This window comes from Otolemur garnettii, unplaced genomic scaffold (genome assembly GCF_000181295.1).
Source record: "Otolemur garnettii isolate 467f Iridium unplaced genomic scaffold, OtoGar3 scaffold00066, whole genome shotgun sequence".
In the NCBI taxonomy this organism is placed as follows: domain Eukaryota; kingdom Metazoa; phylum Chordata; class Mammalia; order Primates; family Galagidae; genus Otolemur; species Otolemur garnettii.
In genome coordinates this window covers 1083042-1110141 of record NW_003852461.1, presented here as the reverse complement: position 1 = coordinate 1110141, position 27100 = coordinate 1083042, and the positions used below count along the sequence as shown (strand labels likewise).

At 43.9% G+C, this 27100-nt stretch overlaps 2 protein-coding genes across 2 annotated transcripts in view; one reads left to right on the top strand and one right to left on the bottom strand.

Moving 5' to 3' along the window:
* Nucleotides 1–19452, bottom strand: part of LRRC42 (leucine rich repeat containing 42) — a 24656-nt gene extending 5204 nt beyond the window's left edge. Inside the window, exons 1-6 of the mRNA XM_003793107.3 lie at nucleotides 19246–19452; nucleotides 12690–13176; nucleotides 5663–5794; nucleotides 4137–4255; nucleotides 1981–2069; nucleotides 1692–1805 (exon numbers count right to left, since the gene is read on the bottom strand). Coding sequence (XP_003793155.1) covers nucleotides 1692–1805; nucleotides 1981–2069; nucleotides 4137–4255; nucleotides 5663–5794; nucleotides 12690–13162 — 927 coding nt within the window. The 5' untranslated portion in view covers nucleotides 13163–13176; nucleotides 19246–19452. The remainder of the gene's footprint in view (nucleotides 1–1691; nucleotides 1806–1980; nucleotides 2070–4136; nucleotides 4256–5662; nucleotides 5795–12689; nucleotides 13177–19245) is intronic.
* The window catches only part of HSPB11 (heat shock protein family B (small) member 11), a 36466-nt gene continuing 24947 nt past the window's right edge, over nucleotides 15582–27100 (top strand). Inside the window, exon 1 of the mRNA XM_023515095.1 lies at nucleotides 15582–15601. Within this exon, the coding sequence (XP_023370863.1) occupies nucleotides 15582–15601 (20 nt within the window). The remainder of the gene's footprint in view (nucleotides 15602–27100) is intronic.

Below are 27100 nucleotides of genomic sequence, written 5' to 3'. Positions count from 1 at the left end.
AAAAAAAAAAAAAAAAAAAAAAGAGGTTCTGGTTTCTTCACTTTACAGATGAAGAAACAGTCTCAAAGTTGCTATGTCGTATAGCTACGCAGGCTCCAAACTCTCCAACTCTACAGCCTATGCTTCTACCCCATCACCTGCTACCAGACTGCATTAAGCCTTTGTATAACCATCCTATACCTACCCCAAAGTCCACTGGATACAACTGGGACTCACCTAGTGTTATAAACCTTGTCTGGCAATGCACTGGTAATTATTTCACCATGCATGTTCTGGACCAAGCTCTGTGCTTCTCAAACACAGGCTCCCCAGTCTCCCCTTGTGCTTACCTATAAGTGAGGGGACGCTACACCTGGGCAGCTGGATGGGTCCACTGTCATGCATTATGACTTGGAGCCAAGGACAGATCCAGGACAAAACAGTTTGGTGGCTCCTCTTGGCCTCAGCCAAGAAACATCGGTTAAAAGTGTCTGAAGTTGAGAAATGCAGCAGCCATAGGCCAGCCGGCACCTGCAACTTGTTCCTTTCTGACTTCCTACACAAGTCTGCACTTCACGGAGCAGAGAAAGATCATTAAGACAAGAGATGGCCGGGCACAGTGGCTCACACCTGTAATCCTAGGCACTCTGGAAGGCTGAGGCAGGTAGACTGCTTGAGCTCAGGAGTTCAAGACCAGCCTGAATAAGAGTGATGCCCCGTCTCTACTAAAAATAGAAAAAACAGCCAGGTGTTGTGGCAGGCACCTGTAGTCCTAGCTACTTGGGAGGCTGAGGCAAGGGGATTGCTTTAGCCCAAGGGTGTGAGGTTACTGTGAGCTATGATGCCACGGTACTTTACCCAAGATGACAGAGTAAGACCCAGTCTCAAAAAAGAAAAAAGACAACAAGAGGGCATCAGAGCAAATTGTCTCCCTGGTACCACTCAGGTGAAAGAAAGACAGAAGAGACACCTCCTCACTGGCTCTGGGAAGTAAGACATTTGCCTCAAAGAAAGGGAATAGTCAGATTGAAATCATTATCTGTGTGACACTGTGCACGTCTGTTTAGTTTATACACTCTACTAAGAGAATTTCTCCTCCAGAAGTTAAGTCAGACTGCTTTTTTGCATGACAAGCCAGCATTCACTTGTTTTCTGAGTCATGTGTAAGATGGCATTTTCTCCAGTAAGGATGACACACGATCTGGTGACCAGAGCATGAGATATTAGATCTGGCATCCAACACCAATTTCTTTTCTTTTTTTTTTTTTTGAGACCCTCAAGCTGTCGCCCTGGGTAGAGTGCCGTGCCGTCACAGATCATAGCAACCACAAACTCTTGGGCTTAAGCAATTCTCTTACCTCAGCCTCCCAAGTAGCTGAGACTACAGGCGCCCGCCACAACTCTGACTATTTTTTGGTTATAGTTGTTATTGCTGTTTGGCAGGTCCAGGCTGGATTTGAACCTGCCAGCTCTGGTGCATGTGGCTGGCACCCTGGCCGCTGAGCTACAGGCGCCAAGCCCAACACCAATTTCTTAAGTACATGCATCAGTTATAACTCATTAAATGTTTCTGATTTGACATGAAAATGTCAATTTTCAGCTAAGGAATACCAAGAAGATTAATGTTTGTTCAATGTGTTGGATAAGACACCAGGAATTAAAATGAGGAGCTGTACTACATGTTAACTGTAGGGGAGAAGAATCTGGAGTACCTGGTCAGCCCAGCCCTCTGTCTTGCAGTTACTATGATCAAATTCCTTCAGAGGCACTTTGGAGTGAACAAGGCCTATGTGAGTCTGGAGCTTGTGCTTGACGGCTTTGACATCCTAGTGAGGGAGAGATAGACCAGAAAGGTGAACACATTTGGCCACTTCTCACTTGCTTTCAGTAGCAAATAAAAACCATCATAAATACCAGCCCCTTGTAAAGCTCTAAACAGCAGAAGTGAAGTAACAAATTGCTGAATTCTGGAAAAATGAGAGAACGAACTAAAAGTCTTACCTTGAGCCCAGTCCCAGAGATATCTAAACAGTTCAGTTTTCTAAAAGAAAACAGGTATCCAATTCCTGCATCTGTGATCTCAGGATTACCTAGACGTCAAAAACAAGGCAGCTTTCTGTTGCATGTCACTGTGGCTAAAATGACAACTACAAATAAGCTCATAAATAAGCCCGGGCAATGACAGGGTTTAATTTGTAACCAGATGAAAACATACATAAACATGCACTAAAATGGTTCATTATACTTTAGTCACAAACATTTCACCTCCAAAGTAAAAGTATTTATTCATTTTTAAGATTTTCAAGGGGGGCCGGACATGGTGGCTCATGCCTGAGCCAGAGCAAGACCCCGTCTCTAAAAATAGCCAGGCATTGTGGCAGGTGTCCATAGCCCCAGCTACTTGGGAGGCTGAGGCAAGAGAATTGCATAAGCCCTGTAGTTTGAGGTTGCTGTGAGCTGTGACGCTACAGCACTCTACTGAGGGCGACAAAGTAAGACTCTGCCTTAAAAAAGGAGATTTTTAAGGGTACTTGGACACAGAGACTCTCACCACTCTTACTAACTTGAATTGTTTTCCAAATCCTTTCTTCTACACATATTACCTTCTCACATCAGAGAGTCCTGCATTTAGCACTGAGTGCAGGACTACATGCACAGTGCCTGGCACATTACTGATTCTCAAAAAAATATCTATTAAATTAATATACTTCCCTAGGTGGTAGGTCGGGCATTCGTTACTACCCTAATTTTACAGAGGCTAAAAGGTTCAGAGAGGTTAAATAACTTGCCCAAGAGTAATAGTTAATAGTAAAAATCAGGGCAAGGAAGGTCTCCTGACTTCTAGTCCCTGCTCCTTCTATACTTTCAGAACTGTACCACCCTGCCATATATTTAATGGATACTCAGTTAAATCATAAGTATCTCTGTCAACTTCTTAGCACTGGAGTTAGTATCTGCCTAATGCTTTTCATCAGGCAAATACTGGTAAAAAGGACCTAGATAAGAGACACCATGGATCAAAAACTCAAAGAAAATAAGGAAGATCCAAACATCCTTTATGGATGCTACGAATACGATGAAAGGCTGCCGTTGTGTGCACATAGCAAGTGGCATGGATGAATCAGCAGAGCTTTTCCTACCCTCAAGAGGTGGCAGTGTGCCAGAAAAGGCCATTTGGGCAGAGGTCAAGTCCTGCTCTGCCAATTACTGTCTGTGGCACTTAAGAAAGTCAGCTTTCTTTTATCACCTCAATGAAGAGAAAGCCAGATTATCTCTAAGGCCATTCTTCCAAACTTGACAATTTTTTTAAGAGACAGAGTCTCACTTTATCGTCCTTGGTAGAGTGCTGTGGCATCACGGCTCACAGCAACCGCCAACTAAAAGGCTCAGGTGATTCTCCTGCCTCAGCCCCCAAGTAGCTGGGACCACAGGTGCCTGCCACAATGCCCGGCTATTTTTTTTGCTGTTGTTGTTACAGCTGGGCCCAGGCTCGAACCCACCACCCTCAGTACATGGGGCTGGCACCCTATTCACTGAACCATAGGCACCACCCCTAAGTTAACAATCTTGTAATTTCTTTTTCTTTTTTTTGAGACAGAGTCTCATTTTGTCACCTCATAGAGTGGCATCATAACTCACAGCAACCTCAAACTCTTGGGCTCAAGCAATCCTCCCCCTCTCAGCCTCCCGAGTACCTGGGACTATAGGCACCTGCCACAACACCTGGCTATTTCTAGAGATGGGATCTCACTCTTGCTTAGGCTGGTCCCAAACTCCTGGGCTTAAGCAGTCCACCTACCTTATCCTCCCAGAGTGCTGAGATTATAGGCATGAGTTTTTTGGGGTTTTTTTTTATGAGATAGGCTGTGCCCAGGCTGGAGCACAGTAGCACCATCAAAACTTACTGCAGCCTTCATCTCCTGGACTCAAGTAATCTTTTTGCCTCAACCTCCCTAGTAGCTAGTATGATAGGCATGTACCCACCATACCTGGCTCACTTTTAAATGTTTTATAGAGACAGGGTCTTGCTATATTGCCCAGGCTGGTCTCAAATGTCTTGCCTCAAGAAATCCTTTTATCTTGGCCTCCCAAAGTGCTAAGATTACAGGCCTGAGTCACCACACCTGGCCAATCTTATAATTTCCAATAAAACTTACATGATAGGTCTAATAATGTTAGATTTTCAAGGCCTCTTTTCATCACTCGAACTGGTGCTGTCATTTTCCGTACCCCAGCATCAGATAAACAATTATCCTTCAAGTGGAGCTGAGTTACACTAGGGAAACAAAGTCCATAAATAAATTACTAAGAGTTTAAGAAAATGTAGGGATGATATATTTTGAAAATATTTAAAAATATAAAATATTCTCTATGCTCCGATATTTCACACCCAAAGCGTTTAACAGAGTTAAAAATCTTTTGGTGTTTCAGTTACCAAGGGAAGGTTAATTTAGGTATCAAAGTGTCATGCAGTACTAACCTCAGATGGCAGAGGGCACTACAGGTACATGGTTGGATGAGGGAACAGGCTTCCATTAAGGGCATAAATACACCTTGTTTAACACAATAGCTGCATTTCTGACTCATTGTATGAAAACCAAAAACATTCCAAATATGTCAGGAAAGTTTGCAAAAGAACTCCTTTTATAAAATAAACAATCCTCTGAACCAGCTTTATAAATGTAGATTTTTCAGACTGGGTTTATAAGGTATTTCCAGAACCCATCCATCCAAGTAACTTGAAATTGCTGTATTATTATGCTTTATCCTTTCACACAAAATACCTTTGTATGGGGCTGTATGTAGGCGTCACTATCAGAGGCAGGCCCCAGTCAGTCAGACCCAGGTTTATAATGCTGTTATCCTCCTGCGTGTCTATGAACCACAAAGGAATCAAATCATTTGGCCTCCTCTCAGCTGGCCAGACTTGGTAAATAAGCTATACGTATATGGTATGAACTGGGATATTTATTTAAATTGTGGTTCTTGAAAAGAATTCATTTGGCTGGTCTTAATAGTTCCATTTTCTTTATAATCATAGCTCACTGCTTATTAAAATAGTAAACGATAATGACTGTGAGAAATGGTGTAACTTCTCATCTTTACTGGAATAAACTAGGACTGGCCAAATACAGGATAAAAATCATCTTTCAGCTTAGATAGCTTTGAGTGCTAGATGTTGAAAGAACAGTTACTTAGGAAAAAAGTCAACTGACCAACTTTCCTATGGGTTGTCCTGTCTGTACTGCTTGCGCCAAAGTAAATAGAGAATGAAAATATTTTAGGGAAAAAAATCAGCAAATAAACATTAGAATAGGGAAGAATCACCACTCCTCAAGATGATCATCTTTTTTTTTTTTGAGACAGAGCCTCAAGCTATCGCCCTGGGTAGAGTGCCGTGGCATCACGGCTCACAGCAACCTCCAACTCCTGGGCTCAAGCGATTCTCCTGCCCCTGCTTCCCAAGTAGCTGGGACCACAGGCGCCCGCCACAATGCCTGGCTATTTTATTTTGGTTGCAGCTGTCATTGTTGTTTGGTAGGCTGGGGCTGGATTCGAACCCGCCACTTTAGGTCTATGTGGCTGGTGCCTTAGCCGCTTGAGCCACAGGTGCCGAGCCAAAATGATCATCTTTTAAAAAAATACTCAAGTGATTCATCTACAAACAGCAGCAGGTCAGCACCTAGACAGGGCTTCGTTGGTGAGGTGTTCTAGAAGCTCATGCTCGTCTCCAAGCTTGCAGCAGGAGAGGTCCAGGCAGGTCAGCTCCCGGAAAGACTTAATCTCTTCAAGTTTCTCTGAAATCACCAGATACCTGCAGAGCATGAAGAGCCATCAACTACTTTTTTCTTTCTTTGAAAACAGTATTAGTCACGGTTTTGTGCCATAGTCCAGAGGCTCCAACCTTTTGGGCACCAGGAACTGGTTTCATGGAAAGGTAACTTTCCCACAGGATGGAGTGGGAGGGGGTCTGTGAGGTGGGGCTCAGGCAGCAACTCCAGCAATGGGAGCAGCTACGATCAGATGAAGCGTCACATGCTGGGGCTGCTCCCCTCCCGCTGTGCAGCCCAGTTCCTCACAGGCAATGGGACCAGGCTGCAGCCCAGGGACTGGGGATTGCAGCCATAGTCAGCGCCTGGTCAAGGCACAGTACTATGTAGCAAGGAGATTTCATTGCTTTCTCTCTGGACACAGTTTGTTTAAACTACTAAATGCCTTGAACATCTTTTTACATGATGGTGGAATAAAATTTTTGAATAAACCAAAGTATATGAGCAAAGGTAAGTCACAAGAGACGACATCTGCTCCGTTATTAGATAGACCTCAGTGCTGAGACTCTGAGAATTACTAAAATTCGGGATGCTCAAAATTTTAATGACCCTTTCAAAGTTGCTTTTCATCTAATGCTTGCTATCTAGTGATCTGAAAACTGAAATAAGGCCAAGCACTCTGAGCTCTAGTCTGTGCATCTCCAAGAATATAATAAGAGATACTCAACAGATCACGTTTTATCCTTTCCACTCAGACATGAGCACATGCCCACTCCACTGTGTCTATTGTGCTAACTTTATTCCAAAAGCAAGTGTAGCAGGACTGCTATAAGGCTGGTCCTAACCTAGAAGGTTATTAAGACAAACCCTGGGCAGGAGCAGCTTAATTACACTGGCCCACCTTGCCAAACTGTCATCAGGAAGCACGTGGGGGGGGGGCCTCTAGAGAGGAAAAGGAGATGAAATCGACATTCCACAAACCGGGATGGGGCTCCACCCTGCTTTATCGTTGTTCGTCTATTTCAGATGAGGTCAGTGAGAAAAAATGAAAGGGATTAGGTGTCACAGGAAACAGAGAGGAGAGGAACCCAGGAGGACAGGGAAATGACTTGTGGTTTTCTTATTTTATGTTATTGTTTTGAGACAGAGTCTCACTTGGTCACCCTTGGTAGAGTGTCCTGGCATCTTAGCTCACAGCAACCTCAAACTCTTGGGTTCAAGTGATTCTCTTGCCTCAGCCTCCCAAGTAGCTGGGACTATCGGGGCCTGCCACAGTGCCCAGCTATTTTTTAGAGACGGGGGTCTCACTCTTGCTCAGGCTGGCCTCGAACCAGTGAGTTCAGACAATCCACCCACCTCAGCCTCCCAAGTGCTGGGATTACAGGTGTGAGCCACCGTGCCCGGCAGATTTGTGGTTTTCTCATCCACTTTCCTCTTGGATGTCTAGAAGTTTCCACAGTAAATGGTGTGCTTGGATCAGTGGGGTTAAACTTAAAAAGAGTTCGAGTCATTCTTCTAACAGCAAGATCATAATTGCCAAAAAGATGGAATAATCAGAGGGCAAGAAGGGAGTTCGATCTTCTTTGTTCTTACTTCCAGCCAAAATAAGATGTACTCAAACTAATTACTGGCCTGACTGCTAGGTACAGATGGCTTGCGGCGCTGACATCCCTTTTAAACTGTGGAACCTAAGCTGCCTGGAGACTGAGCTCAGCTGGGTACACAAATGAGCCTTATTTACTCAGATGTATTTTAATTGCACTGTAAATAAGGCTGCTGTTTTCCATCTTCCAATCAGAGTTGAAGTGTGTTAATAGGGATTTAGGGGATTACTGGCAATCAGAGAAAGGAAAACACACATCCTTTGATCAATTAACCAAAAGATGTTCAGTAATTCTGAAACAAGAGTTCTCTGCGAAGGACCTAACACTGTGTAGAGTGATTAAGAAACATTACAAACACAAGGCTAAGGAACCCACATGCTAGGCCACAGACCTTACTAGATGCTACTCTAGCACATAATCAAAGCTCAGTTCTGGCTTACAACAAATCTTCCAATTTGCCCATTAAAAGGTTCAGAGCATTACAGTGGAGAAGCAACAGGAAGACATGTTAGGACTGAGTTTGGACTCTAACAGCTCAAATTACTTGTGTGATTCTAAGAAATTCACTTAACCTTACTGAGCCTCAATTTCTCTGGCTACAAAATGGAATTATTATTTACTTCTTATCAGGATATTTTGTTTCAAAAATAAAATTTTTGAAAGTACATGGCATCTGGCTTGGTGCCTGTGGCTCAAGTGGCCAAGGTGCCAACCACATACACCTGAGGTGGTGGATTTGAATCCAGCCCGGGCCCGCCAAACCACGATGGCTGCAACCAAAAAAAAAAAAAAAAAATATAGCCAGGTGTTGTGGCGGGCATCTGTGGTCCCAGCTACCTGGGAGGCAGAGGCAGGAGACTCACTTGAGCCCAGGAGTTGGAGGTTGCTGTGAGCTGTGATGCCATGGCACTCTACCCAGGGGGACAGTTTGAGGCTCTGTCTCAAAAAAAGAAAAGAAAGTACATGGCATCTCATAGGCCCTCATCAAATAGTAGCTATTACTACTTCAGTAACACAGGGTAATATTTTAAGGAAAACACACTTGCCTCTCTGTGACCACCAGTGGGATTAAAAATAACCAGAGTTTCTACATAAGGGAGGAGAGTTGGTAAGGTTGGAATCTGGTTGCAAAGACACTGGCTTCTGGTAGATAGCTTTGTGACCCAACCCCCAAATTAACAAGTACCTGTCCCTACCCAATTTATCTTATTTTCATTTATTTTTTCAAGCTCATTCCCTTTGACTCGAACCCTTTGCGCTAGTGAAACTTCTACTGTTGCGCCTTCAGCTCTGGGTTGCAAATGTAACCCCAAATCTCCTGCCCTCTATTCTCCTTTAAGGGCTCAAAGGGAGAAGAGAGGCTTTTGATCACAACTGAAAGTCTTACTCCCATCTGAACGAGACAGTGAAGTCTGGAATTGTTGCCTTAAATACGGGCAAAAAGATTATGTTAAAAATGTTTTACATTTTATTATTATAAATGTAATACATACTCACTGTAGAAAAATTAAGAAAATATGGAAAAGTATAAAAACATAATACCAATTTTAATCCCACCATTTAGACTCCATTTTGGTGGGTTTCTTTTTCCTTTCTATTTATCAGATATATATATATATATACACATATATATAATCTACTTAGAACATTACCTTAATAATTGTACTTCTTTATATGAGTATACCATATTTTGCTTAACCAATTCCCTACTGTTGATCATTTAGTTTTCAAATTCTTTTTTTTTGAGACAGAGTCTCAAGCTGTCATCCTGGATAGCGTGCCTGGTGTCACAGCTCGCAGCAACCTCCAACTCAGGCTCAAGTGATCCTCTTGCCTCAGTTTTTCTAGTTTTAGAGGAGATGGGAGGGTGGGGGGGTCTTGCTTTTGCTTAGGGTGGTCTCAAACTCTTGAACTCAAGCAATCCACCCACCTTGGCCTCCCAGAGTGCTAGGATTACAGGTGTGAGCCACCATGCCCAGCCCAGTTTTCAGATTTTCACTAGTAATACAAACAGTACTATAATGAATGCCCAATGTAAAATTATTTCTTCCCATCTCTGATTAGAGATTAGAATAGACTCTTAATAGGTGGAATTTAAAAAAAATTTTTAAAAATAAGTGGAATTAATGGGTTAAACAAATGGTATGATTTGTTTTTTCTTTTCCTCTGTGTGATGGGATGGAAGTTTTTAAGGCTCTTGATACATATTGCCAAACTGCTTTCCAGAATTGCTACAGTAATTTATGTGCTCATCAAATGTGAATGAAAGTGCTATTCTCATCACAATCTGAACAATCTGTCACCAGAACAGCATGCAGACACCACAAATGGAAAATAGTGTGGAAAATACTTGCGCTACAAGCAGAGATGGGTAAAGAAAAGAATATGAGTTGTACAAAGTGTATATTCTCACATGTATACATATTTGAAAATGACTACCAACATGGGGTTGTGAATTTTGTTAATATTACAGTTTTATATATTTTCTCAACATACTGCATTTATAAAATAATTTTAAAACAAGGTATATATCATAATTCTGCTTTTTACTGTTCTGATTTTTCTATAACAAACAGAAATAACTTGGAGTAAATGTATTTTACATGTATAGCTACTATGAAATATTGCTTGACCTTTTCATTTAGGCAAGGTAATTTTTTTCCCTACACTTTTAGCAGCCCCAAGCCCAGCCAAGACTGAGACCACAGCAAAGAGACAGAGCTTTCTCTATGGCAAACAAGGTGTTTGTTCAGTTTGTAAGTCCCAGGTTCTGTTCTTTTCTGTTTCTTTTCCATCTATTGTGCATTTTCTTTTTAAAGTACAATATCTGACTCGGCGCCTGGGGCTCAGGTAACTAGGGCGCCAGCCACATACACCCAAGGTGGCGGGTTCAAATCCAGCCTGGGCCCGCCAAACAACGATGGCTCCAACCAAAAAATGGCCGGGCGTTGTGGTGGGCGCCTGTGGTCCCAGCTACTTGGGAGGCTGAGGCAGGAGACTCGCTTGAGCCCAGGAGTTGAAGGTTGCTGTGAGCTGTGATGCCACAGCACTCTACCCAGGGGGACAGTTTGAGGCTCTGTCTCAAAAATAAATAAATAAATAAAGTATATTTATTTATAAATAAATATCTGGCCTGAGGTGAAACCATAAATTCTATCAGCTGCTTAAAGAAAGATTATCTCTTCTTTATTTTTATACGTATTTTCTGAGACAGGGTCTTGCTCTCTTACCCAGGCCAGAGTGCAGTGTCATCATACACAGCAACCTCATTCTCCGGGGCTCAAGCAATCCTCCTGCCTCAGCCTTCCAAGTAGCTAGGACTATAATGCACGTCCCACCACGCCCAGCTGATTTTTTCTACTTTTTGTAGATAAACAGCACCTCACTATTATTTCTTCTTTATTTTTTTAAGTACACGAGCTTATGTTTTCTGATATGACTGTCTCTTCTTTTTTTTATACACTTCTAATGGTATATGAAAGCTTTACACCATTTAATGGTCATATCGATGTGTGTCTTAATATTAAGTGGCTTTTCACCGTTTCTAATCACAAAAACATTCATGTAGTGGTATACTATAAAGCTATGTTAAAAACTTACAAGTATTAGTGATACGTGCTTTTCAAATGATGTGAAAAAGCAGAGTACAAAGCAGTGTATGCAGTATGCTGCCATTCGTGTAACAAAGGAGAGCGCTATCTAACCATGTGTACAAATATCTCTGGAATGATATAAAAGAACCGTTCCCGAAGCTGGCTTGGGGGGAAAACAAGTGATGGGAGGGAGTCCTATGTTTCACCTCATCCTTGTATGTTTGTGTCTGAACTGTTTGCCACGTACATTTTTATTACTTTTTTGTATGTTTTTTAAAATTAGATGTTTTGAAAGGGTTTTTACACAATGATGGAATGAAAATTAAAAATAAACAAACAGAAAGTACACAAGCAAAGGCAAGTCACAGGAGACAACATCGGCTTGGTCAGAAGACAGACCTTGGTGTTAGGACCTTATCTGAAAATTTCCAAACTTTAGGACATTTGGAAATTTTAATCACTCATTCTTTTATGTATTTGTTTATTTATTTATATTTGAGACAGAGTCTTACCATGTCACCCTTGGTTGAGTGCCGTGGCGTCACAGCTCACAGCAACCTTCAACTCTTGGGCTTAAGCGATTCTCTTTCCTCAGCCTCTCAAGTAGCTGGGACTACAGGTGCTCACCACAATGCCCAGCTATTTTTTTGTTGCAGTTGTTTAGCTGGCCGGGGCCAGGTTTGAACCTGCCACCCTCAATGTATGTGGCTGGTACTGTAACCAGTGTGCTACAGGTGCCGAGCCCACTCATTCTTTTAAAGTTACTTTGTATCTAAAGGTCAATAACTAGTAGGCTGAAAACTAAACAGGACTAAGAACTCCGGGCACATTTCCAAGAGCACATCAAGACATCTTGTCTTTTCTATTTTCTCTTACTAGAAAGTTGGTGGAAGAGCATTTTCTCCCTAATGGATAAGCTGTGGCAATCAACTAATCCTTATTAAATGTTTTAAAGATAGGCTCGGCGCCTATAGCTCAACTGGCTAAGGCGCCAGCCACGTACACCTAAGGTGGCGGGTTCGAATCCCCAGCCCGAACCCGCCAAACAACAATGATGGCTGCAACCAAAAAATAGCCGGGCGTTGTGGCGGGCGCCTGTGGTCCCAGCTACTTGGGAGGTGGAGGCAAGAGACTCGCTTGAGCCCAGGAGTTGGAGGTTGCTGTGAGCAGTGAAGCCATAGCACTCTACCCAGGGGGACAGCTTGAGGCTCTGTCTCAAAAAAAAAAAAAAAAAAATGTTTTAAAGATAAAGGTGGGCAAAGTGGCTCATGCCTGTAATCCTAAGACTCTGGGAGGCCGAGGCAGGTGGATCACCTGAGCTCAGGAGTTGGAGGCCAGTTGAGCAAGAGCAAGACCCTCCCCCCCCAAAAAAGCCGGGCATTGTATTGGGCGCCTGTAGTCCCAGCTACTTGGGAGGCTGAGGCAAGAGAATCACTGAGTCCAAGAGTTGGAGGTTGCTGTGAGCTATCATGCCACAGCACAGCACTCTATCAAGGATGACAAAGTAAGACTCTGTCTCAAAATAAAATAAAATAAAATGTTCTCAAAGTAAAGCTAACTGTGGTCTGAGATGAAAGGAGGGGGAAGAAAGGCAGAGATTTTCCTCAAAATGGCCTGTCATGTGGTATTTGAAGTTCTAAACTGAAGTGCTAGTTGATGGGGTGAACCCACTAAGCTTCAGAACTTGACACAATTAACACCTACTAAAATAAAATACTCAATGTCCTCATCAGAACACTCACCTGTTCCGCAAACACAAGGAGCAAAGCACCAGACTTCCATAGGCCTCGGTGAATTTCTGTAAAGCCCTCAGCCCCGCCCCTGGCTCTGTGAATTTCTGTCTGGCTTCAGCAGCAGAGAACAGCTTTTCCGCAATCTGCTCAGGAAAGCCAATAAGGGAATCAATGTGATCGACATTGTCAGAGATGAAGCCCAGAACAAGGCTGAAGAGGGATTTGGCGGAGTACCGAAGATTCCCCTCCCGGGTGTATGTGAAGATGAAATGATCAGTCTTCTCTTTATGTGCAGTATCCTCTTCCCTGTTCATACAAAGCTCCACAGAAAAGCCTTTGGGAAACAATCTGAAAGGCTTCGGCTTCTGCAGGCCACTCCTGACGCCTTCCAGAGCCAGATCGACCATGTGAAGCTGCCCATTTTCTCGCACATAGATGGGCCCTGGGTCCAGGGGGCTTTCCGAGTTGAGGTAGTAAGACATTGCTGTGGTTTTGACTGTAAAAGCAAGGCGTAAGAAAGTAATTCCAATTAAAACACCATCTGTAAAATGTAACTTCGTCTTACTGTGCCCAGAGCTTAAGAGACAGGCCTTGTGACTGGTATGGGAAAAACGAAATTTACCCGTCGCCTGGGAACTCCGACATTTGAGGTTATCTCTATCGTCTCCCCCGGAATACTTCTTCCGACTTTCCCCTTTTTCATGTCTATCTGGTGATCTACCCATTTTTCTTTCTTTCTTTTTTTTTTTTTGAGACAGAGCCTCAAGCTGTCCCCCTGGGTAGAGTGCCATGGCATCACGCTCACAGCAACCTCCAACTCCTGGGCTCAAGCGAGTCTCCTGCCTCAGCCTCCCAAGTAGCTGGGACTACAGGCGCCCGCCACAGCACCTGGCCATTTTTTGGTTGCAGCCATCATTGTTCTTTGGTGGGCCCGGGCTGGGGATTCGAACCTGCCACCTTAGGTGTATGTGGCTGGCGCCTTAGCCGCTTGAGCCATAGGCACCGAGCCAATCTACCCATTTTTCAAACCCCAGCTCAAACCTCATCTTTAAAATTCACCCTGAGAAAGTGATCACATGTGCAACAAAGATTCATCTACATGGAAATTCATGGCAGTGGTTTATAGCAGCAAAACAATTAGAAAAAACCAGTATGTCCAACAACTGGAGAGTTATTATATAAATTATGATATATCCATACCATGAAATGTTATAAAGCCACTAAAATGGGCAGCACCTGTGGCTCAGTGAGTAGGGCACCGGCCCCTATACCGACGGTAGGCAGGTTTGAACCTGGCCCCAGCCAAACTGCAACAAAAAAATAGCCAGGTGGGTGGGCGCCTATAGTCCCAGCTACTTGGGGGGCTGAGGCAAGAGAATCGCCTAAGCCCAAGAGCTGGAGGTTGCTTGAGCTGTGACATCACAGCACTCTACCGAGGGCAACAACAACAACAAAAAAGTAACAAAGCCACTAAAATTCTAGAATTTCTAAGAAGCATTCATACACAGAAAAAGATAGGAATACACTAGCACAGAGGCTGAATTTATTTTTTTTTCTAATTCAAGAAAAAGACTAGAAATAAATAACTCCCTTGCTAGTTGGCACCTTCTACACACTTCTTTGTTGCACTTGGCTCACTGTTCTGCTATTGATTTGTTTCTGGGTCTGCCTTCCGCTGCTTTCAGCCCCTTGAGAGGAGGGACCATGTTTAATTCATCCAGACTCTGTAACACAGTGCTCTGGCATGTTACAGTCCACAAGCAGATAATCTGTGGAACTACAGTCAACTCATTTGCTAAATCTTATATAGACCCTAACAGAAGGATTTTCTCAGCCACAGCTATTCTAGCCCTTGGAAGCATCACATCTCTAAGGTGCTATTAGGGCACTTTCAAGGTAAGGCAAAAACAAAACAGTTGGGCATTTCTGCAATCACGTGGGTAACACGCTCTGCCCAGGACTGTTTTTCCGGTAACGGTGAGATTTCAAAATACGTGAGAAATTGTATGTTAAATAAAATAAAGATATTTGGTTATCATTTCTGTGATTCGAAGGGAGAAGGTGAAATTTATTTAACATAGGCCTGACAGTATCCTTGAAAGACTGAGTTTTTCTCGGCTTCTCCTGCATCAGTGCAAGGCCACAATGTGGCCCTGAAGCCGCTTACAAGTGTCAGCAAACAAGTCAGAAATCAGAAATGGTGAGTCTCTGGAGATCAAGTAATGATCATCTGTGGGAATCAGTACTAGCCACACTTCTTTCAAGGATAATTGTGTGTGTAAAAGCACATCAGGGAAGAGGGCCCTGCCTAGCCCTAGAGAGCCTCCCCCTTTCTGGCTCATCTCCTTCTGCCCTACTCTCTGGCCATGCCACACTACTCAGGTTAACGTGCCACGTTCTCGCGTCCCACTGGCCTTCACCCATTCTGCTTCTTTTGGCTACAACAACCTCCTCTGCCTCCCTGACGTAGCTAATTCCTACTAATCATTAGCACTCAGCTCGACCATCATCTCTCTCCTGGGAAACCTTCCCTAACCTCTGCACCAGTTAGCCCGTCTGGTTTTCCCAGAGCACCTCACGTCTCCTACACAGCACTTGGCACCGTGTATTATGTCTGTTTACTTGTCTACACACCCACAGCTGTGAGCTTTTGAAGGCGAGGTACTTATTTACCTTCCTTTTCCAGGCACAACATACTGCCTAGTGCTGAGTGAGCCCTCAAAAGGTACTTGCTGAACTGAATGAAAGGAAGGATGAGACCCCAAAGGGACAGACTGAGTGCTCGGAGTTGCAGGGCCTGCTCATACGGTCGCTAGGAGCCAGCTCCTCTGCCAGGCAACAGCTGCAGGCTCCTCCCCCACTTGCCAGCCCCTTCTGCAGGTGGTGGAAGCCAAGCAGATGATGGGGGTAGACTGCTACTGGTACTACCAGGGGAGTTGGGAGGCAACTAAACTAAAAACCAGAGAAAAAACCCCTGTCACAGTGCCAGCTCTTCTAACCAATACTCTTCCCTTGCCAGCATTCACAGTGCCGCTAAGAGACGCCTCATTTATTCTAAGCTCTTCTTCCAGGAGGGGTAAGCATCTGGCTGCTCTGTACTTGAATCCTGATGAGGAGAGAAAGCAGATCTCCTTCGGTCTTTTTTTTTTTTAACGACACAGTTTCACTCTGTTACCCTCAGTAGAGTGCTGTGCTGTTACAGCTCACAGCAAAGTCCAGTTCTTGGACTTAGGCAATTCTCTTGCCTCCCGAGTTAGCTGGGACTACAGGTGCCTGCCACCATGCCCGGCTATTTTTTTGTTGCAGTTTGGCCGGGGCTGAGTTCGAACCTGCCACCCTTGGTATATGGGGCCTGCGCCCTACTCACTGAGCCACAGATGCCGCCCCTCCTTTGGTCTTTATCCCTGTAATTGGGCATTTAGAGCCCTACTCTACTTGTAGATCAGAAAGCAGACAACAGGCATAAACTTAAAAAGCAATGATTTGATTTTAACAGTAAAAAGGGAAATTTTATTATAATGGATCAATATACTGTGAATTCTCGGGGCAATGAAATAGGGTCTGCCCACCTGTACTACGTATTACATCTTACACCTCAGGCCTTCCACAAACTTTGGACTAAATGGACAAATGGATAATGGAGGGAATAGAGATGAATGACCACTTCAGATGAAAATCAGAAAAGTCTGATTCCATCCAGTAGAGGGCACAAGCAGCTTGAATGCAAACTGCTTCTTATAATCCTGGCAGCTTTGGCTTCCAGGGATCATTTCAAAAAAAAAGACAAGTTCTGCCTATATTTTATCTTTAGATTACTCATCAAGTACCATTTCTTTCTAAAGGCTGAAAGAAGTCCAATTTCCTGAAGAGTAAACCTGTATCACTCGTCCAGAAGCTACTGAAGGAACATTCCCTGAACTGGTTCAGGGAATCCTGGTGACCTTTGATTTCTACTACTAAATGTATGCATCTTCCGTTCTCCGAAAAAGGAGAATTAAATTAATGTTTAGGTGGCTCACTCCTGTGATCCTAGCACTCTGGGAAGCTCAGACAAGAGAATCTCTTGAGGTCAGAAATTCAAGACCAGACTAAGCAAGACCCTGTCTCTACAAAAAAATTTAAATATTAAAAAAAATTAAAACATAAAAATAATGTTTAAGCCCCTCAAGGCTAAGGGAACTGTAAAGGGAAGAGAATTCTACACAGAGTTTTTGTACTTGGCTTCCTTTGGCCCTGGCAGTTGTACAGGGTGGCCTATTAAAAACGCATCCTGTCAGGAGACAGGGTCTGTTCTAAACCATAAAAACTCGATCCAAGGCTCGGTGCCTGTGGCTCAAGTGGCTAGGGGCGCCAGCCACATACATCTAAGATGGCAGGTTCAAATCCAGCCCGGGCCCGCCAAACGATGACGGCTGCAACCGAAAAAAAATAGCCAGGCGTTGTGGGCGCCTGTGTCCCAGCAACTTGGGAGGCTGAGGCAGGAGACTCACTTGAGCCCAGGAGTTGGAGGTTGCTGTGAGCTATGCCCAGGAGTTGGAGGTTGCTTGAGGCGCTGTCTCAAAAAAAAAAGAAAAACCTCGATCCAAATTGGAAAATTAAAATGATGAATATCTGCAAGAATCACAAGGTCCAGTGTTGATCTGTAGTAGCTATATTATACATTAATTAGATCAACCAAAGCAGTAGCATTCAGATAGTCTCTTTCCTGTGTCATAGAAAAACACCCTATTAGTGTATATTCTAGTATTGGGTCACAAGCAAGCCAAAGTTACTACAAAGCACATTATTTCATGAAAGGAATGAAATATAGCCACACCATATTAAAAACTCAGTTCTTCACAGCCTAGTTTTTTAGGACTTAAAGCCAGTTTACCAAGCAAAACGCTTCACTATCCCAGCCAGTCAGGTGGATTTGGGGGGTGGAAGGGGGGAACAAGGTAACAGAGTAAAATTGTGAGTTCACTCTATGGCCACCTAACTTAAAGACAAAAGGAAAAAAACACACCTAACTTTGGTAAGTAAAGCTAGCAATCCCCCCTATGAATACTAAGTTACAGTAGTGATACTGGAAGTAATGGCTACCATTTATTAAGTACCTACCAGTTAGTAAGTACTATATAAAATGACCCCCACATAATCATCAACAAACCTATGAGGTCAGCATTGCCATTAATAGACAAGGAGAACCAGAGAAATAAAGTGAACTTACTCCAGAACGGACCTAATAAAGGCAGAACCAGAATTCAATCCCAAGGCTGTATATTCATTCCAAAGCTCAAGCTCTTTCCATGGCATGATGCTATCTTTCAAGAATAAAAATATGACATCAGCCTTAAGGATCAAAAAAAAAATGTTAAAAATTAATCTCACCCACCTGTTTGATCCCTCTGGCACTCACTGGGTTCAAGCTGGGGGGTGGGGGTGGGGAGACGAGATAAAAAAACAGTGGGCATCTGAAGAAAGAGTTGGTGGGAACAGAGCCAGGAGAGTTACAACGAGGCCTCCCGTCTTCCCTCTGCCAGGGCAAAATTTAGCCATCCACACCAGGAAAACATCTGTCAACAACGGCCTTCATCCCAAGGCTGCAGGCACCTACCGTTTATTTGAAAATGTAATATTCTTGAGAAAATCTCCCGCACTAAAACTTTAACAGACGCTAGTTCAATGCTATCAATAACTGGCTAACAATCCACCTTCATTGTTCTGTGTCCCCGCCATTATTCAATTTTCAACTCTCCTCACTACTTCTTTTTTCCAGTCATTTGCACTACCCTTCTTCCCTCAAGCTCTAAAGGTTCGCATCACTCCCAGCTCCCCACTTCCCCACGAGAACATGCCAAACTCTCCCCATCTTGACAGGCTTACCAACTCTAGAGCTTCTCATACAATCCAATCCCCACACCAAAAATCCTAACCTCCCGCTCATATCTCAAACCTCATGCACTTCCAATTCTTCCATGCCCTTCTGAAATGGGGCTCGCCACGTCCCCGAGACCCAACCTTCCTCCCCTTCCTTCCCCACCCCTCACCATCCATTCTTCCCTTCCACTCCCGTGCCTTCCCTCTCCTAGGACCCCAATCTCACCATCCTTTCCCTTGTTTTCTGTTTTCAACCTTTTAAAATCCCCTTCCTTCACAATCTACAACCCCAATTTCTTCCCTCCCTACCCCCAAGACCCCACCTCTTCCCCTGTTCCAACCCTAGCTCCTTTCTTCCTCACACCTCTGAAATCTCATTCCTTTCCCCCCTTGCCCAGGACAGCAATTCTTCGTCCCTCCCTCAATTCCCACGCATGCCCCTCCTCGAGTCCACTCAAGCTAATCCTGCTCCCTCTCCCATCCTGGCCGCGAACCCCAGTTCTCGCACGCCCCCGCAGCCTTCCCCAGCACCCACACCCCACCCTGAAACCCATCTCCCACACCCCAGTATCCTGCTCCTCCCACCTATCCCTCAATCCACCCCCCTGCCCCGTCCCTCCCATGCTTCCCCTCCCCCACTTCCACTCCCGCCCCCCCCAAGCAGCCCTGCGCCCCGAGAGCGGCCCAGCCCGCGGCCGCCACCTACCTGTGCCCCTACTCGGGGCAGCAAGCGGCAGCTCCTTAGTGGCAGTTCTCTCCTTCCGCCGCGCAGCTGACGCGGGAGCTGCTCGGCACCCGGGGCACAAAGCTAGGGAGGGTGGGACACAGAGAGGGTGGGAGGAGGGAGGAGGGAGGGCCGGGCAGGGAGGCGCGCGTGCGCGGGGCCGACAAGCGGGGTGGGGGCGGGGCCGAGCCTAGGGGCGTGATCGCGTTTGGGGCGGGCCACCTGAGGGTGAAGGGCTCACGGTCGGCGGAGGTGGGCACTGCGCGTGCGTTCTCGTGCGGGGGCGGGGCCCCGGGGTTGCGTGCTGCGGGGATGGAGCTGAGTTAAGGGACGGTGGCCGCGCACGCTCTAGTACTTGTCTGGGAAAAGGCGCTGGGGCGGGGTGGCGCAGCCTGGCCTGCGAAGTAGAGGGAAGCGGGAGGGGGCTGGGCTGAGGGCGGTGTGGCGCTGGGAGGCGGGAGGGGAGGTGTGCTCGCGCCCGGGAACTCCGCCGAGGCCGCGGCGCGGGGCGGGGCGCGCGGGAGGTCCGCCGCCAGGACGTCCGTGCGCCCGGAGCTAACGGGAGGCCCAGGCGAGTGGGTCGCCGGGGCGGGGTAGGCGTGCGCCGGGAAGGAGGGATCCTGGCGGGGACGGAGGGGGGTCTGGTGGGGAAGGGAAGCGAGCGAGAGCAGAGGGACTGGTGCGGAGACGCGCGGAGACGGACAGCGGGAGGCGCCAAGGGTCATCCTCGAGAGGTGTCGGGGAGGGGAAGCCTGAGGGGCCTGCTCGCTCCCCTTGACCCTGAAGACGCAAGGCCCACGCCAGGAAGCTTTTTGAGGGCAAAAATAGTGTTTTGACTCACAAAAGGCGAAAACGATTGCAAGTCGAAATTATTAAATCTATCAAAATGTAAGATGTCAGCTGCAACGAAACCCACATCGTTATGAATTCTGTTTAATGTCTGGGGCATTTAATATATTTTTTACACAATGTGGTGCATGACCTCCACAAGTATGAATGTTTAGGCCCCTTGGAAGGTGCTCAGATGGCTTTGAATTGAGAAGAAGGATCTTGGGTGGAGATTAAGAAGGTGGTGTCAGGGCTGCTTTGTCTTGGAAACTACAGGCCCTGGTCTTGCCAGAAGCTCTAGGAAGGGCCTGGGAGCTAAAGATGAAAGAGTGAGCGGGAGATAAAGTCACTGGCCTGCATTTGGAGAACAGCATAAGATGTCGAGAAACTCCAGGGCAGGGATTGTAAAAAATGGAAAGCTGGTACCCTAGAGTGCACCAGTTTTGGTAAATGGAGACCTTGAGGGAAATTGTGTGTATTTAGAGCCAGGCACACCTTGCTCTAAAGGGATGGGGAGTTAGTCCGCAACCCAAACCTGAACTTTGGAGTTGTGGGAGCAACCTGTCTGCTGAGTTGTACCATGGATTTTAGGCTTTCTCATGGCCTGGTGTGGTGGCTCACACCTGTAATCAATCCCAGCACTCTGGGAGGCCAAGGCAGGAGGATCACTTGAGTTCAGGAGTTCCAGACCATTCTGAGCAAGAGCAGTGCCCCCATCTGTACTAAAAATCGAAAAATTAGCCAAGCATTGTGGTGGCACCTGTAGTCCCACCTATTCAGGAGGCTGAGGTAGGAGGATCACTTGAGCCTGGGAGTTGGAGGTTGCTGTGAGCTAGGGTGAGGCTGAGGCCATGGCACCTTAGCCTGAGCAAAAGAGTGCCAGGATCCAGAGGGCTGGTCAACTGAGGAATTGACCTGGAGAGTTTTTCCCCAAAGAAGGAAAGTTTAAAAAAAAAACAAAACTGGAGAGAGTTTAAAGAGAACCCAGTCTCTACCAGTTCTACTTGTTATTTAAATAATTCTACCCAGCACAGAAAATGGAAAGAATAGAGGGGGATACAGTATGTATGAAATGAGTTTTATCAAGCAACTTAGATAAGAATGTGAGGTAAGAAGAGAAATGAGAGTGTACTTGGACTTGGAGAGTGTACTTTCTTTGCTATTCACATATTCTATATCAATCCTAGATAGATTTCCCTAAAATGTAGTTTGTTTGTTTTTTTGCAGTTTTTGGCCAGGGCTGAGTTTGAACTCGCCATCTCTGGCAAATGGGGCCGGCACCCTACTCCTTCAAGCTACAGGGGCTGGCACCCTACTTCTTTGAGCCACAGGCGCTGCCCAAATGTAGATCTTTTTAAAAAGAAATTCTCCCTGAATCTCCAACCTCCACATTTCCCCCCCCCCAAATAAATTAGTCCAGGATTTCCCTAGCTTTACACCATTCGCATTTGGGGCCGGGTAATTATTTTTAGGAGTGGAAGCTGTTGTGTTCGTAATGGAATTTAGCATTCTCTTCTACCATCTCCAGAGTTGTCAAGTGTGCCTTGGGGGTCACCATCACCCCTGGTCCAGTTGAGAACCATTGGACATGACAAAGCCCAGTGTCTTGTCTTGGCTTTTAAGATTTCTTCATTATCTTCTCCTAGCTTGCTTTCCCAGAGTTTGACTCAAAAGAACTACCAAAGTAAGAATAATTTCTTTGGTTTCCTCCATACATTATTACCTACTCTTCTTGGTACTTTCAGGGGTGTAAGAGATTTTAAAGTCATTACTTGGATAGAAAGTTCTGGCTCGGCGCCAGTAGCTCAGTGAGAAGGGCAGCGGCCACATAACACCCAGGGGTTGGGTTTGAGCCCAGCCCAGCCTGCCAAACAATAAGGACAGCTGCAACAAAAAAATAGCGAAGCACTGTGGCGGGGGCCTGTAATCCCAGCTACTTGGGAGGCTGAGGCAAGAGAATCGCTTAAGCCCAGGAGTTTGAGGTTGCTGTGAGCTGTGATACCACAGCAGTCTACTGAGGGCCACATAGTGAGACTCTGTCTCAAAAAAAAAAAAAAAATAAACTGAACATCTGTGATGTCTTCCTGCTTAGAATTTGCACTTGTTGAGTCCAGCTCACCTACTAGGAGCTGTGAAAAGAAAAATTTTAATGTTTTTCCATTTGTGAGCACTACTAATACTTAGAATTGTTACATTTCTCTTACCAAATTATCTCTTTTTTTTTTTTTTTTTTTTTTTTTGAGACAGAGTCTCACTTTATCACCCTCAGTAGAGTGCAGTAGCAGCATAGCTCACAGCAACCTCCAACTCCTGGGCTTAGGCAATTCTCTTGCTTCAGTCCCGAGAAGCTAGGACTATAGGCGCCTGCCACAACACCTGGCTATTTTTTTGTTGCAGTTTGGTCAGGGCCGGGTTCAAACCCTCCACCCTCTGTATATGAGGCCAGCACCCTACCCACTGAGCCATAGGCAGCGCCTAAATTATCTCTTCTTGAAATGATTCAGCCCCTAATCTTTCAACTTTCTCCGTGTAATGTGATTTATAGGTCATGAACTGTTTGTCCTTGAAATACTATCAAGCCTGCCAGTGTTTCACTTAAAACATACACCTTACAACTGAACACAGCATTCTGCATGTGTATCACACACACTATGTTAGCACAGAGCATGTTATACTATTAGTTGCCTGCTTGTCCATCTTTCTTGATGCTGAGCTTGAAGACAAAAGCCAAGGCTTTGCCACATGTTGTATTCTTTGTGGTGTAAGCACAGTGCATACCCCTTAACTTCAAAAGGGCATTGGTTTGGTTGGGCACAGTGGCTCACCACCTGTAATGCCAGTACTCTGGGAGGCAGTTTGGAGGATTACTTGAGGCCAGGAGTTAGAGAACATCCTGAACAAAAATGTGACCCAGTGTCTATAAAGAATAGAAAAAATTAGCGTGGGTAGTGGCCAGTGCCTGCAGCCCTAGTTACTAGGAAGGCAGTTGAATTGTTTGAGCCCAGGAGTTTGAGGTTGTAGTCAGCTTAGGATGACACCACTGCACTCTAGCCTAGGCTACGCAGGGACGCTCTTGTCAAAAAATAAAAAGCCAGGGGCAGTGGCTCATGCCTGTAATCCTAGCACTCTGGGAGGCCAAGGCTGGTGGATTGCCTGAGCTCATAGGTTGGAGACCAGATTGAGCCAGAGTGAGACCCCATCTGTAAAAATTGCCAGGCATTGTGGCAGGTGCCTGTAGTCCCAGCTACTTGGGAGGCTGAGGCAAGAGAATCGCTTAAGCCCAAGAGTTAGAGGTTGCAGTGATCTATGACACCAAGCACTTTACCAAGGGCAACAGAGTGAGACTATCTCAAAAAAAAAAAAAAAAAAAAAAAGAGGGCCTTAGTTGATACTCAGAAATTTTGCTGGAATGTGCTACCTCTTTAATTTGTAATATAATCTGAATAGCATTCCTTTACCTTTGGGGCAGGTCTAGTACACTGTGTGCCCTATGTGGACTTTGTGACCAACCAGACCTGTAAGTTTTATACATCTAGACCAGAGGTTGGCAAGCTTTTTTGTAAAGGGTGAAATAGTAAATATTTTATGGGCCCTCCAGTCTGTCACACCTACCTAACTCTCATTCTAGCACAAAATCAGCCGTAGGTAATACTATGTATGTAAATGAAAGAGCATGAACATGCTCTAATAAAACTTTATTCATGAAGTATGAAAATGTAAAAAACACTTTTAGTTTGTGGGCCATATAAAAACATGTTGGCAGGCTAGATTTGGCTTCCAGGCAGTAGTTGGTGACTAACCCTAACCAGACCAATCCTTGTATGATTCATTTTTTTTTAAGTCTTGAGTGTTGGCCTTTACTGTTATCCTTATAAAATATCTTACTCATTGCGCTTCTAACTTGCTCATTTCATTTTGAGTGCTAATTCTGTCATCTAGCGTTTTAGCTGATATCCCAGCTTTGTGTCATCTGCAAAATTAATACTATTTGCATCCATATAAAAGTTGCATACTTTTTGTGTCCTTAATTAGTAAAAATGTTGAATGAGATGAGGATAGAAGTCTTCTACAAATTCATTTGGTTCTATTAATCACCATTGAAAGAGTTATATTATAAATACCTACCTAAAATATTGTCTATCACCAACCCATATTTCTCCATCTGGTCTACAAGGTAACTTGAGAAGCTTTGAAGCTTTTTTTTTTTTTTTTGAAGCTTTTTTGAAATGTTCTAATCTGTAGGAATATCATCAAACAAGAACAACAAAAGAAATGTATAGGCTTGGTATTGATATAACTTGTAAACTATTGTTATTTTAATAATTTTAGAATTTTATTAAGAATTAACATCCAAGTTTGTCAGTCTGTATTTGCAGGAATTGACTGTGATTCTCCTCTTCGATCTAGGGACTGACAGTGTTCATCCAACACTGACCTGTTCTCTGGTATCAATAGTATTAACAGCTGTGGTTAGGAAAAGTTGGTACAAATTAAAAAATTAGATTATATGTCTTTTTTTTGTTAACCAATGTTATCACACTTTTAATACTATAAATATTAGATTTTTAAATTATTAGTGTAATAGAGTACATTATGTTAATATGGTGTACAAAACTTAGAAATGGATTTCTGTAAAATAGAAATTGTAAATAATTAATATAAATTATCAATAGTAGCCCGTGCAGTGGCTCATGCCTGTAATCCTAGCACTCTGGGAGACCGAGGCCGGTGGATCACCTGAGCTCATGAGTTCAAGACCAGCCTAAGCAAGAGTGAGACCCTGTCTCTACTAAAAAAGAAAAACTGAGGCAAGAGGATCACTTGAGCCCAAGATTTTGAGGTTGCTGTGACTATGATGCCAGGGCATTCTACCAAGGCAACAAAGTGACACTCTTGTCTCAAAAAATAAATAAATAAATAAGTGATCAACAGTGACTCAACGTGTTGAAAATCTAAATACAATTATTGAATTTGCAATTGTCAAAAATTTTATGCTTACATTTTACCATTTCCAGGATCAAATAATCCCTGTCTTGTACATATTGTTCCACCAACCAGAAAAATAAGGGAAGCTCTCCAACTTCTTGATGTTTAAATACAAATTTGATTCTAAAATCAGAAATGAACTGAATGACAAAGGAAAATTACAGGCCAATGTGACAAAAATTCTAAGTATATTATTAACCGAATTTAAGTGTGAATAAAAATAATAATAAACCCTGGACATATGCATAGAGTTTATGCCAAGAACTGGGTATTCTATAACATTAGAAAACCTCAACTGATCACATTAACACATTAACTGCCATACACAAAAAAAGAAAAGTTTTCCTTGGGGCCTCAGTGTTTTGTTATGAAAATAGGACAAAAACTTCAAACAAAATGATTCTAAAATACACATTAATAAAAAAGTAACATAAAAACTTGAAAATTAGGGGTGGCACCTGTGGTTCAGTGGGTGGGGTGCCAGCCCCATACACCAAGGGTGGCAGGTTTGAACTGCCAGCTAAAAAAATAAAAAACTTGAAAATTAGTAATATAAAAAGAAATTTGAAAAATAATTCATAACTCATGTGGCAGTTAATGTGTTAACCTATAGAAAAATCCATATGATCATCTTTTTTTTTTTTTATTTGAGACAGAGCCTCAAGCTGTCGCCCTGGGTAGAGTGCTGTGGCCATCACAACTCACAGCAACCTCTAAATCCTGGGCTCAAGGAATTCTCCTGCCTCCACTTCCCAAGTAGCTGGGACTACAGGCATGTACCACAATGTCTGGCTATTTTTTTGGTTATAGCCATCATTGTTGTTTAGCAGGCCTGGGCTGGATTCGTACCGCCAGCTCAAGTGTATGTGGCTGGTGCCTTAGCCACTTGAGCCACAGGCGCTGAGCCCATATGATCATCTTAACAAATGATAGAAGTGTGTTTAAAAGAAAAAAAAACAACCAACTAGAAAGAGATGGGAATTTCTATAACCCACAATGAATATTATCTAATAAAATCTACCATGAAAATGACATCTAATGATGAAATTTTAGAAATATTTCATGTATGGTCCAGAATAAGGCTTTTTAAAATGTTAATTTTAAAAAATCCCATATGCCTTAACCATAAAAACTATAAAATGAGAGTAAATCTAACAAAAGAAGTAAAGATGTGTTTGGAGAAAACAAAAACCATTTAAAGCACTTAAATTCTAAGTAAATAAAGAGATATGGCAGATCCATGGATTTGAAAACTCAAACATGTCAGGTCTCTCCAAATCTATAGATTTAATTGCATTGCAAACAGTATCTCAAAGGTTTTTTTAAATGTAACTTAACAAAATTATTTAGAAACAGGGTCTTCCTCTGTCTCCAGGCTGGAGTACAGTAGCACAATCTAGCTACAGTAGCCTTGAACTCTTCCCAACTCAAACAATTCTTCCACCTCAGCCTCCCCAGTAGCTGACACTGCAGATGCACACCACCACAGCTGACTAATTTTTAAAGACTTTTTTTGCAGAGACAGTTCTCACTATGCTAATCAGGGTAGTCTTGACCTCCTGGGCTCAAGTCATCCTCCCACTTTGGCCTTCCAAAGTGCTGGGATTGCATTCATGAGCAAACGCACTGGCCCCAATTTTTTTTCTAATGATCAAGGTACAGAGCAGAGAACCAAACTAACTTTGATAATTAAGTAGGGAAATTTACCTTACCATATATCAAGATTTATACCTTCTTCTGTCATTTTGCTTTGAGCAAATGTCTTTATATTTAGAATGTGTCTCTTGAAAGCAATATTAAGTTGTTGAAGTTCAGTCTAATAATCTTGTGTTTATCTTATGCATATCTAAATAATTGATGTAGTTGTGCTTAAATATATGTTCTTACTCTTTGTTTTCTCTTTGTCCTATTTTTCTTTTTCCTTCCTTTTTTTTTTTTTTTTTGTGGAGACAGTCTTACTTTGTCACCCTGGGTAGAGTGCTGTGGCATCACAGCTCACAGCAATCTCAAACTCTTGGGCTCA